This window comes from Pelobates fuscus, chromosome 7, assembly GCF_036172605.1.
Source record: "Pelobates fuscus isolate aPelFus1 chromosome 7, aPelFus1.pri, whole genome shotgun sequence".
In the NCBI taxonomy this organism is placed as follows: Eukaryota; Metazoa; Chordata; class Amphibia; order Anura; family Pelobatidae; genus Pelobates; species Pelobates fuscus.
In genome coordinates, this window is record NC_086323.1 from 108981653 (window position 1) to 108994711 (window position 13059).

The window sequence follows — 13059 nt, forward strand, 5'->3', positions numbered from 1 at the left end:
TTTTTATGAATTAGTTCCACCACTACCGCTCAATCAATTCTAAATGAGCACTTGTCTCAGCATTAAATATATATGGTCATTGTCAGAAATTCTACAATTTGCTCACCAACTACTCTTAAAAAAAGAATCAACAAAGCATTTTTAAGAAACAGCAGGTTTGTGTTATTCAACTGATGCTGGAAGAATTGTTTCCCCCGCCCCCCCCATTATCTGTAAATGATCTTTGTTGATTGATTGGCATTAGACAGGTTTTTAAAGAAAGTGATACATTTGTAAAGATTTTTTGTGATACATAATCATCTATATCAATGTTTTTTATGATGATTTCTCTAAGTCAGATTTTCCAAGTGTGTTGTATAATACATTATTTATTGTGATAAAATTTACCAGGGGTCGGATTACACTACAAATGTGACATATCCCTTTTTTGATTTCTGGATTTCTGCAATGAAATTCAAGTAGAAATTCTGCTTATACTATATGCTCTTTATATCCCCCTTCTACTTAATTGAATTATGGTTAAAATTCCTTAAAACTGTCACGGTTATTCACTGAGCTCCAGATTGTAGCAAATTAAAATCTGAATGCTAAAATAAAGACAAAATAGCTATTAATCTGGAAAAAAATATATTAAAAAAAAGCCTACCTGCTCTAGTCAAGCTATTTAACCCATCCATTTGTCATTCCGATTTCAATTTACTACAAATCAGAGTTTAGTGAGTAACCCTGTGTTTTATATGTGAATGAGCAAAAACACATTTATTATTATTATTATTTTTTTAACTATACTTTGTTAATTAAAACAATCTTTGATGGGATAATTTCCCAGTACATCTGTTATATTGAAAAATGTGTACAATTAGTATGCTATTGTTGGATCCTACTGATAATGGTTAAGGACATATAAATAACCATTTTCACCCAATCACACCATTCATATGCTTTCATTCATTAAACACTGCGCCGTAGTAAAATGAAAAGTGAATCGTAAAATATACTCAAAAATTGCTTTGTAAAAATTATTTAACTCTGCTATAGTAACAGCATGGTTATTTCAACATTCATTTTGCGATGTGTTTTTAAGTTATTCAAATTTGATGTTTAGAGAGTAGATGTCATGGTGAGGTTCATTCACTAAACTCCGGCTTGTAGTGTATTGAAATCTGAATGGCAAATTTGAGATGAAAATTGCCAAGCTGTGACTGTAGGGGAATTGGAACATTTTTCGAGATCAGCTGTTTTAGCCTCAGGTTTACCATTCAGATTTCAATTTGCTACTACTTGAAATTTAGTTAATAAATCCCTGTTATTACAATTATTACAATTCACTAAAACCTATGCATCTAAAGGGTTGACATATGTTTTTAATACAATCTAATTCCTGAACATTATTAGAAAAAAAAAAATGCCATCCCTCATGCCCACCTCATATTTTACAGGTTTTTTTTCTTAACTATACACCAATGCTTAATGAAATGAACTTTTACACAATAATAGCACATCTAATCCCTTATAGAAAAGATTTCTAAAAATACAATGGAAATGCTGTCTTATTATGATAGAGGATAAGGGCTAATGAACAATCACATCCTCCCAATCACTAGCTTTAGTCATAGACAGCTATACTCTTTTCACTCTGTCAGTCAGACTGTTGCTGTTATCATTATTTGTAATAATATCCATCACTGACAATGAATCCATGTCTTGTAAGTGCTGCCCTCCCTGTGCCTGTGTGGTCCTTTTACATGAAATATTTATTGATTATAGATCAGCCCTATTACTCTGTCACTGCCTGTGTTATCACACAGTCAGTCTGCCTCCTTGTGTAGCATTAACTAGGGGCAAATAAGTTCCAGCATTTCCACGGACAGACAGATTAGCTGCAAGTCCAGGCGTTCTATGGAACCATCAGAACTAGAGAATGGAATGTTGAACTCACCTCGATCTTCTCGATCCGATCCTTCAGAGTTCTGACCGCCTCCTCCAGTTCTTGCACCGCCTGGGGAGAGTCTAGAGGCAAATCTCCCATCGCTCCTTCTTTGGAGCCCCATCCATCAACGCCCTCCTTGAAGCCCTTGTCTAGCCCGTTCTCACATCGGCTCAGCTTGCCGGTCAGCTCCCTGATGGCCTCTTTATCAGTAGTGATTTGTTTCTTCTGCTGCAGCACGGTCTGCCTCAGCTGTTCTGCTGTGCTCTGCAGTGTGAGGATCTCCTCGGCCGGCTGGGGTGAATCTCTCTGCACATCAGAGGGGCACTCCATGGCCAGAGGGGTACAGATGAGCCTGCTGAAGCTTGGAGGAGCCTGGTTCTTCGAACCAGAGAAGTCCAGGAAAGCATCCTTGGATCCATACAGGGTCTTAACTCCGTGCAGCGCCCCTAAACTCTTCTCATTTGGAGCTGCAGGAGCGGATTCATTTTCAGCACCAAGGACAGGTCCTTTGGCAGCTGGGTGGACACTGGCTATAATGCAAATGATGGCACCCAGGAATGCAAGCATTCCTGCCACCAGTAAGACAGCCAGAAACTTCAGGGTGACAGCTGCAAAGGGACAGGTCAGCAGGAAAAATATACACCAAAATACAAGGGCCCCCCCTTAGCAATAACAGAAAGCCAACACCTTGTCCTCCTGGCTGTAGAGAGAACACCCAGAGCAGACAGCTCACAGATCAAACCTCACTCTCTACTGCTCAGCGTTGCTTGGGCTCTGACTTAGGAAGGGAGAGGAGGTATAGACGTCACAGCTCCCACCTCCTCCTCTTTATTGCTCCCCTAGTGAGTTAGCACAGCATGGTTAACCCTTTATTCCTCAGCCTCTCATATAAAGACAGCTCACTGACTGGGAGATGATAGGGTGATAGAACCATACTGCACACCGTGTTCTATAATAGAATAAATGAAATTCAACAGTAACATAAAACAGTATATAACTAAATAAGACAGAAGTGGATATTTGAAAACTGATAAAAATGGAATAATGTGTAAAACAGTAAATAATATATATTCATATATATACACACACACACACAGACACTAAATAATTTCCACTCTCAACTAGCCATTGGCAAGTAGAAATTCACCCCTTGTGGGCATGCTATGGATTGCAGTGGCGAGTAACTAAGGTTTGGCAAGTAAGATAGTACTTCAATTTGCAATCCCTGAAAAAAAAAATAATAATAATTAATATATATATATATATGTATATATATGTATATATATATATATATATATATATATATATATATATATATATATGTTTATATATTGTTTAACCCCTTAAGGACCAAACTTCTGGAATAAAAGGGAATCATGACATGTCACATGTCATGTGTCCTTAAGGGGTTAAAGGGACACTATAGTCACCAGAACAACTACAGCTTATTGAATTTGTTCTGGTGAGTAGAATCATTACCTTCAGGCTTTTTGCTGTAAACACTGTCTTTTCAGTGAAAATGCAGTGTTTACATTACATCCTAGTGATAACTTCACTGGCCACTCCTCATATGGCTGTTAGAGATCCTTCCTGGGTCATGGCTGCCTAAAATGCATCCAAACATTCTCCTCCCTCTGCGTGCAGACACTGAACTTTCCTCACGGAGATTCATTGATTCAATTAATCTCTATGAGGAGATGCTGATTGGCCAGGACTGTGTTTGAATCATGCTGGCTCTGCCCCTGATCTGCCTCTTTGTCAGTCTCAGCCAATCCTATGGGGAAGCATTGTGATTGGATCAGGCCACCACTTCTGATAATGTCATCAGTCAGCTTGCTATCCTGAGGCAAACAGCATGCAGAGTTACAGCTTCAGGCCTGATTACAGTAAGATTTTGCTATATTTAAGGAGGCATGAAGGGCCCAGGGGGGCTAGATGGTGGTTTTAACACTATAGGGTCAGGAATACATGTTTGTGTTCCTGACCCTATAGTGATCCTTTAACGTATGTCTTAAAGGGAAACTCCAGTGCCAGGAAAACGATCCGTTTTCCTGGCACTGCAGGATTCCTCTCCCTCCCACCCCCCAATCCCCAGTTGCTGAAGGGGTGAAAACCCCTTCAGTGACTTACCAGAGGCAGTGACATGTCCCACGCCGCTGCTTCCTCCTCCCCCGCCACTCCTCCTTCTGCTTACGTCGGCCGGTGGGCGAGACTGATCCCGCCCGCCGGCCGAGGAGACCTAATGCGCATGCGCGGCAATGCCGCGCATGCGCATTAGCGCACTCCATAGGAAAGCATTGAAAATGAATTTCAATGCTTCCCTATGGGGAATAGAGCGACGCTGGAGGTCCTCACACAGCGTGAGGACGTCCAGCGACGCTCTAGCACAGAAAACCTGTGCTAAAGAGCAGGAAGTTCCCTCTAGTGGCTGTCTAATAGACAGCCACTAGGGGAGGACTTAACCCTGCAAGGTAATTATTGCAGTTTAAAAAAAAAACTGCAATAATTACAGTTGCAGGGTTAAGGGTAGTGGGAGTTGGCACCCAGACCACTCCAATGGGCAGAAGTGGTCTGGGTGCCTGGAGTGTCCCTTTAATAAATAAATAAATCATAATCACAGTGTCCTGTTCTTGCCATTTTCTAATTTAGATATTTTTGTTTCTTCAAAGCTGTTCATTATTGTGCCATTGCTACAGGTAAGGTTGCCAGATCTCCAATGTTTTTCTGTCCCAGAATGCTCTGCCTCTGCATCTGAGGCTGTCTACAAATAGCCTTGGACTCTACTTATTAGTAGATGAGGGGGTTCAGGGCCAACCAGAAATATCTTTTTGATCTTCATACCAACTCAAGGAAGGCCTGTCTCAGCCAGAGCAGAAGTTCCGAGCCACTGTCCTTGGTGACCGACCATCTTAGCTGCCTAATGGGTAATCCACCTCTGCCTCCCAACAGTGGTGATTATTTACTAAATATTGGATTGTCATGAACTGGAAATTGAATCACAATTTTATTTGATCCTTAAAGCACCATATGCTCCAGAGCATTATGCCCACATACAAACATTTTTACAGTCAGGTAAAATTTTTGAGAGAACCATACATTTTTTTCCCGAATACATAGGAGGTTATTCACTAAAATCAGAATTGGATCACATTAACTTCTGAATTAAAATTAATACAAAAATAGTTGAGCTGCACCTATAATTCAGTTGTATTTTTTTTCCGAATCACCTGTTGCTGCCTATCGTATTTTTCACTCCATAAGACGCACCACACCATAAGACGCACCGAGTTTTTAGAGGAGGAAACCCAGAAAAAAAAATATTTTCAACAAACTATCCCATAGTGTTTTTTACTATGGGGAAGTTTGTTCAGAATATTTTTTTTTCTCCCCTGTCCAATAGTGTTCCTTACCACCCACTCCCCTCTCCTGTCCCATAATGATCTTTAACCCCCCTCCTCTGTCCCATAGTGATTTTTAATCCCTCCTCCCCTGTTCCATAGTGTTCTTTAACCCCCATCCCCTTGTCCAAGTGTTTTTTAACCCCCTCCTCCCCTTGTCCAATAGTGTTCTCATCCCATAGTGTTCCCCCCTCCCCTCCCCTCCTCCCATAGTGTTCCCCCCTCCCCTCCCCTCCTCCCATAGTGTTCTCCCCCTCATCCCATAGTGTTCCCCACTCCCCACCTCCCATAGTGTTCCCCCCTCCCCTCCTCCCATAGTGTTCTCCCCCTCATCCCATAGTGTTCCCCCCTCCCCTCCTCCCATAGTGTTCCCCCTCCCCTCCATAGTGTTCTTCCCCTCCAAAGTGTTCTCCCCCTCCAATAGTGTTCTCCCCCCTCCCATAGTGTTCCCCCCTCCCCTCCAATAGTGTTCTCCCCCCTCATCCCATAGTGTTCCCCCCTCCCCTAGTGTTGCCCCCTCCACCCCTCCCACAGTGTTCCCCTCCTCCCCTCCTCCCACAGTGTTCCCCCCTCCTCCCATAGTGTTCCCCTCTCCCCTCCCCTTGTCCCATAGTGCACCCCCTCTCCCCTCCCCTTGTCCACCCTCTCTCCCCTCCCCTTGTCCCATAATTACTTACCTGTCTTGTAGCGTGGGCCGGCTTAACAGCGCGCACTGCGGTACTGGAACTTCAATTTCAGGTTCTGGCGGGACTGAAAGGAAGTGTGCACACTTCCTTTCAGTCCCGCCGGAAACCGGAACCTGAAATTGAAGTTCCTGTACCGCGGTGCACTCTGTTAAGCCGGCACACGCTACAAGACAGGTAAGTAAAGCTTCATATTCGCTCCATAAGACGCACAGACATTTCCCCTCACTTTTGAGGGGAAAAAAAGTGCGTCTTATGGGGCGAAAAATACGGTAAATATTGCAGTTATGCTTTCAATTCACTATATTCAGTGTTAAGTGAATGAACCCCGACGGTATTGATTTAAACAACTTATATTTCCCCTTTGGCTTCAGACTGCATGATTCCAACATTTCTTATATTCATAGGCCTAGATCAATAGCAATTTGTAAATACACAGTGTTTTAGCTACATCACCAGAATTTATTTTCCACTATAAAACCTTTCATTTTTATTTTTTATATATTATGATCTACTTGATAAAGTCACTGAGTGATAGAGAGTTATATATTTTTTTTAGTCAATCAATTTCTACAAAGCTGCCCAAATAGACCTATAATTTTGTTATCAATAATACATCGTCATCATCTTAGTACATAATGTGATATTCTACTCCAAAAGCAATCTCGGTTCACTGTTTGAATGATGGCTGAAGAAAGAAAAATATAAAGTTTTGCTTATACAATGTTATAGAGTAAGAAAAGCTAGTGGGACAATTGCAATCCCAAGCCACGTGATTTGCACACTGCCATCTCAAAAATGTAATAAAAAAAAAATACACATAGTACACTAGTAACCAGTTGTATACTGAAGTATGATTTATGCTTTAATTTTAAAAACAAGCTACTCTAGCCCCTCCCTGTCACAGGTACCCCATTCCAGGGCTCTGTTTAATGTTGCACTGCAGAGAGCCCCAGGAGAAATGTTTTGCCAAGTAAGTGTGTAAACCTCATAAGAGGAGGCATTTGGTTGCTAGGCTAGGATCTGCTAAAAATTAGGTACATTGGCATGTTTATGCAAAGAATGATGATATACTGTAATTTAACTCTCATGATCAGCTGTTTTTTTTTTTTTTAAATCAAACAATTCCATTTTGTGAGCTTTTAAGTTGCTGTCACAGTGGGCAGTGTCAGAGAGAATAGCCGAGGTCAAGTATAGGAGAAAATTGGATAAATGGTAAGCTAGCCAAGAATCCGATACCAGAATAATGATACACAAGCGCTATTTGGCTAACTAGAACCACAACAGGACAACATGGAGTTGGCTCCCATCATCCTAGAATTCCTTATGACTGGTGGGTGGTACAAAACCCTTTTACACTGCATATTAACGTCACAATAGAACGCAAAATTTAATCTGGCGGATTCGGCATATGGACCCAAATTCGGTCCAGCAAATTTGGCATTCAGACCAGACTTTGGTCTCACATAATAACATGTGGTGCATGAGCATGCAGTGTCTGAGAGAACACCGGGGGGCGAGGAACACCAGGTAAGACACCAGCAAGACTGACAGTGAATGAATGAGTGCGCTGTAGCGTGCATGTTGTATTAACAGCACCCTTATAAAGTGCATGTATAGGTGATTGCAGCCCTCTGGGTGTCATATAATTATCTTATTAATTAACAATGTTTATGCATACTGGATCACTGGTTATAACTTTCTCTATGCTAATCAAATGTTTACATTTGGCTCCTTTCTCTTTGACATACAACTCTTTCCAGAAGTATTTATTGTCCTTAAAGTGTTTGTCATTTTATAGTTTGACAAATTTCAAGTACATTTACTTTATCTAGAAGTGCTGTGATACAAATTTACATACAATGATCCCTAATACAGCACCGTGTGTAAATATATGGCAGTTGTAAAACATACACATATTGAAAAAAAAAATGTAAATCCACAACCGCACAAGTTCGAATCTGAAAAATATTCCGACATATTACTGTGATATTCATGAAAAAAAAACATGTAGAGAACCCATCTGCTGTACAGAAATCAATTAATGAGTTTACTGAATTAGATGCATGTGTATTCAAAGTTCCACGTGATCTCAGATTAGTGGCACCCAAATTTTATATGGCCCAAGAGATTGCAAAAGAGATTATCTAAGCAAACTGCATTGTAAAACAAAGGAGCTATTTAAACAAGGTTACGGTTCTGAAAGGCAGTGATCAGAGTAAGGTTATTTACAAAAATATTCCAAATTATAAAAACATCTTGAGCATTCTTACATACCGTATATTATTTTATACAAAAATACAAAAAATTATTATGGCATAACTCTGCCTAATGCAAAATGTCCAATAAAACTCAGTCCAATAGAAAAAAAAAAAAAAGTTTGGAAGGAGTTTGTTACGGCCTCTTGCAATCAGCAGATTAGCTGCTATTAAAATAGCAGAGATTAGTATCTTAGAAGCCAAACAGGGCTAAACTCAAGGATGGGAGACGTTCAGAAGACGTCAAGTTATTTATGTAAAAAAAAACTTCAATCCTAAAAGGGCCGGGTAGCTATGCAGGACTAGAAAACAAGATCTACAGTACTCCTGGAGCTGCGTAAACAATAACAGCTCGAGGAACAATTTGGAAAAACCTTTAGCAAGCTGTCAGGGAATAAATATCAATTTAAATAAATTTACTTTGAGGCTTCAACATTTGTAACACACTTAGTAGATTGCTTTAATAAGACACATGAGGAATGCCATTGTTGACGTGACCAATCAAAACCAAGGGAAGTTTTCCCACTTAGTAATATGCAGCAAAGTTACTGGAGCCTTAGGGATAAGTAATAATTCATAACAAAGAGCAATAGATGCCTTGTCCTTAGGAGGATGGTGTTAAACAGAGGGCCACGTAAAAAGTCTATGGTAAGAAACTGTCCTTGATACAATTGAGACCAGGATACTCTATGAAGCTGTCATGCCCCAGCTACCGGTAATTCCCTGTCTCTTCCGGGTTGACGGAGTTTAGCCACACCCCCTCTCTGACGCGGTCTCTCCACGCTACATAATGCGACCGCGCCAGATACAAGACGCTGGATTAATGAACAGCGTTACCGCGATATCAACCCGGCTGAAAGTTTTCTTTGCAAACCTACCTGTGTACCGAACCGGACTGGAACTCGAACTAAACTCCTTCTCCTCTCCTCGACCACGGCTAGTATCTGGACTTCTCTCATCCTGTCTCATAAAGAACCTCCCCGGAGGAGAACTCCGGAACCTGAATTCCATCCTCTGGAAGCTAAGTTAATCGTTTCATCTGTGATACGAACTTCTTTCTCTCAAGACTGCTGAGCATTCCTTCCATAGTCTGCTCTCAAGCTCTCCAATCATTTCTGCTACAGCCTGCTCTCAAGCCCGTTAAGCATTCAGGCACCAGCTGAACCTAAAACGAATCTCTGCTGTTACAACTTCATTATAGCTTTCTCCATTAACCTAAAACTTGCAAACACCAAATGTGCTAGATTGCATGTATATAGGAAGCTGCTTACCAACAGCGAAGTATTTAAAGATACAGTACCTGTATTTTCCTACAGCAAAGTAATTAAAGATACAGTACCTGTATTTTCCTATATTGAATAGACAATTCCTATTTTTATTCTCTAATTTTCTAATCATCAATTTAAATCCTAAGAAATCTGCAGTTGCGCTCCATCTCAATCTATGTAAACGTGACAGATTAATCCAGCCTCTGTAATGGATCCAGCAGATTTCTATTCAAAATTTACTATGCTGAATCAAAGAGTCGATACACTTGCCCAAGGCATGCAAGACCTCCAGGTTACAAATGAACGGATTCTTACTTATGTCAGAGACTTACAAACCCATACTCCTCATACTGTTATGCACTCAGCTAGCGACCCTGCTCTCTGTAATCCCGAAAGGTTTTCTGGAGATAGATCCAAATACAGGGAGTTTCTTAATTCCTGCAAGTTATTAATTGCTCTAAAACCTAGATCTTATCCCACTGAAAGATCTAAGGTTTGTTCAGTTATCTCCTTCCTAAGAGGTGAACCTATGGCCTGGGCCCACTCCTTCTTGGAAAATGACGATCCCATCTTAGACTCATTGGATGAATTTTTTGAAGCTATGTCTCTTCTTTATGAAGATCCTAACAAACAGTCTACAGCTGATTTAACTATCAGAACCCTTCAGCAAAAACATAGACCTGTCGAAGATTACATTGCTGAGTTTAAAAGATGGGCAATAGAAACTCAATGGAATGACATAACCCTTCGCAACCAGTTTCGAATTGGGTTATCCGAAGCAGTAAAGGATGAACTTTTCAGAACTGAACTTCCTACTACATTAAACGCGCTGATTCAACTATCAATCAGCATTGACCTAAGGCTTAGAGAAAGAAAGGCCGAAAAAGCTCTCTCGGGTTCATCATGGAAAAAACCATTTGGTCCTTCAAAAACAACTGAAAAACCATCATTACCAAATGAACCTATGGAAATAGGCACTATAAGAAGTCCTCTCACACTAGAAGAGAAAACTAGAAGACGTCTACTAAACCTCTGCATGTATTGTGCCTCACAAGATCACTTGATCCCAGATTGCCCCTTACTGAAACGGCCAAAGGGCGGTAAGCATGCTCATACCACTTCTATACTAAGTGCACTTCCTTCTAAATCAACCACTCAATTTTCCTCTATTTCTCTCATATTACAGTGGGACAAAGAAAGAATTACGACGGAAGCCATCATTGATTCTGGGGCAAACGGGGTGTTCATCGATTCATCCTTTGTAACAAAAAATAAAATTCCTTGTGTTCGCAAAAGCACTTCTGTTTCTGTCAGAGTGATTGACGGCTCCCTCATAGCCTCGGGCCCTATAATAAATGAAACTATTCCTGTAAGAACAACCACCCATCATACTCATACCGAATATCTTATATTCGATATTATCTCTTCTCCTCTTTATCCGATCATACTAGGAATCAACTGGTTAAGGGACCACAACCCACAAATTACTTGGTCTCCCTTCTCTCTCACCTTTAACTCTGCGTATTGTAAGGAGACATGCTTACAACATATTCCAATTTTTCAGACCATTGAAGAACCAACTATACCAACCTGTTATTCTGAGTTCTCAGATGTATTCAGTAAAAAGGAAGCTGAAACACTTCCACCTCATCGTCCCTATGACTGTCCCATAGACCACATACCTGGTGCCCCCATACCTTTTGGGCACATATACCCTCTCTCTGAATCTGAATTAAAAATCCTCAAGGAATACTTGGATGAAAACCTCCGTAAGGGGTTCATTAGACCTTCCAGCTCACCTGCTGCCTCCAGTATGTTTTTTGTGAGAAATAAAGACCAGACCATACCAAGCCCATCATAGATTACAGAGCCTTAAACAAAATAACAGTTAAAAATCGTTACCCTCTTCCCCTGATAAATGAATTGATTGAACGGTTAAAAACTGCTACTATCTACACCAAGCTTGACCTCCGTGGGGCATATAACCTCATTAGAATCAAGGCTAATGATGAATGGAAAACTGCTTTCCGAACAAGATATGGCCTCTACGAGTATCTTGTGATGCCTTTCGGCCTCTGCAACGCCCCTGCAACCTTTCAACATTTTATAAATGACATCTTCAGGGATCTTCTAGACGTCTGCGTTATCATTTATTTAGATGACATTCTTATATATTCTAATACTCCTGAGGAACACAAAAAACACGGGAGATGGGTGTTGTCCAGACTTCGAACTCATAAATTATACGCTAAACCAGAAAAATTTATTTTTAACGTCAATGAAATAACCTTTTTAGGTTACGTTATTACTCCTCATTCAATAAGCATGGATAGTTCTAAAATCAATTGTATCCTCGACTGGCCCATTCCTTCTAATGTAAAAGAATTACAACGTTTTCTGGGGTTTGCCAACTTCTACAGAAAATTTATTAAAAATTACTCTGACGTAGCTCATTCACTTAATTCACTTAACAGCAAAAAACATCCCTTCAATTGGAATGAAAAGGCTCAAAAAGCTTTCGATGAATTAAAAAGAAGGTTTACAACTGCTCCTATCCTTCAACTTCCAAACCCCACATGTCTTTATGTCCTTGAAACAGATGCCTCAGAAACAGCCATCGGAGCTGTCCTCTCTCAACACAAAACTCCTCAAGATCCTCTTCATCCAGTTGCCTCACGTTCAATGTCTCCTGCCGAAAAAAATTACCCTATAGGAGAAAAAGAATTATTGAGTATAAAAGCAGCATTAGAAACCTGGCGACATCTTCTTGAAGGAACACAAGCTCCTATAATAGTTTATACTGACCATAAAAACCTTGAATATCTTCACTCCAACAAAACTCTCTCTGCTAGGCAAGTAAGATGGAATCTCTTCTTCTCCCGGTTTAATTTTCAAATTGTTTTTATACCTGGATCTAGGAACAAAAAGGCGGATGCCCTTTCCAGAATTCACCAAGACCTTGAATTGGAACCCCCACATACAGTCATCGGAGTCTTAACATCCCTTATAGATGACATAAAAAGCCTAAGTCCGGATGCTCTTGAACTTCCTAAATCAATTAAGTTATCACTGAAAGATGGTCTCTATTATTTCAATGACAGGATTTACATTCCTCCCGCATTCAGAAATAAAATACTCAAATTCATTCATGATTCTCCTCTGGCTGGTCATCCTGGTATCAAAAAGACCCTAGAATTATCCAAAAGATATTATTGGTGGCCTCGCCAGGACACCACCATCGAATCCTATGTCAAAACTTGTTCAACCTGACAAAGATCCAAATCTGAACATCATCAACCCTTTGGTCAATTGTTGAATCTACCGATTCCGGAAAGACCTTGGCAATCCATTTTTATGGACTTCTTGGAGGAACTTCCCCCTTCTCAACATCATAATACCATTTTAGTAGTAGTGGACCGCTTCACAAAAATGTCCCATTTTATCCCTTTGAAGAAATTACCCTCATCATCTGAACTTTCAAAAGTATTCCTCGATAATATAGTGAAACTTCATGGACTTCCA

At 40.4% G+C, this 13059-nt stretch overlaps 1 protein-coding gene across 2 annotated transcripts in view; it reads right to left on the bottom strand.

Annotated features, from left to right (window-relative positions):
* Positions 1-2708, bottom strand: part of NPTXR (neuronal pentraxin receptor) — an 85714-nt gene extending 83006 nt beyond the window's left edge. For both annotated transcript variants that reach the window (XM_063426382.1, XM_063426381.1), the window contains exon 1: positions 1940-2708. In XM_063426382.1, coding sequence (XP_063282452.1) covers positions 1940-2497 — 558 coding nt within the window. In that variant the 5' untranslated portion in view covers positions 2498-2708. The remainder of the gene's footprint in view (positions 1-1939) is intronic.
* Between the last annotated feature and the right edge of the window lie 10351 nt (positions 2709-13059).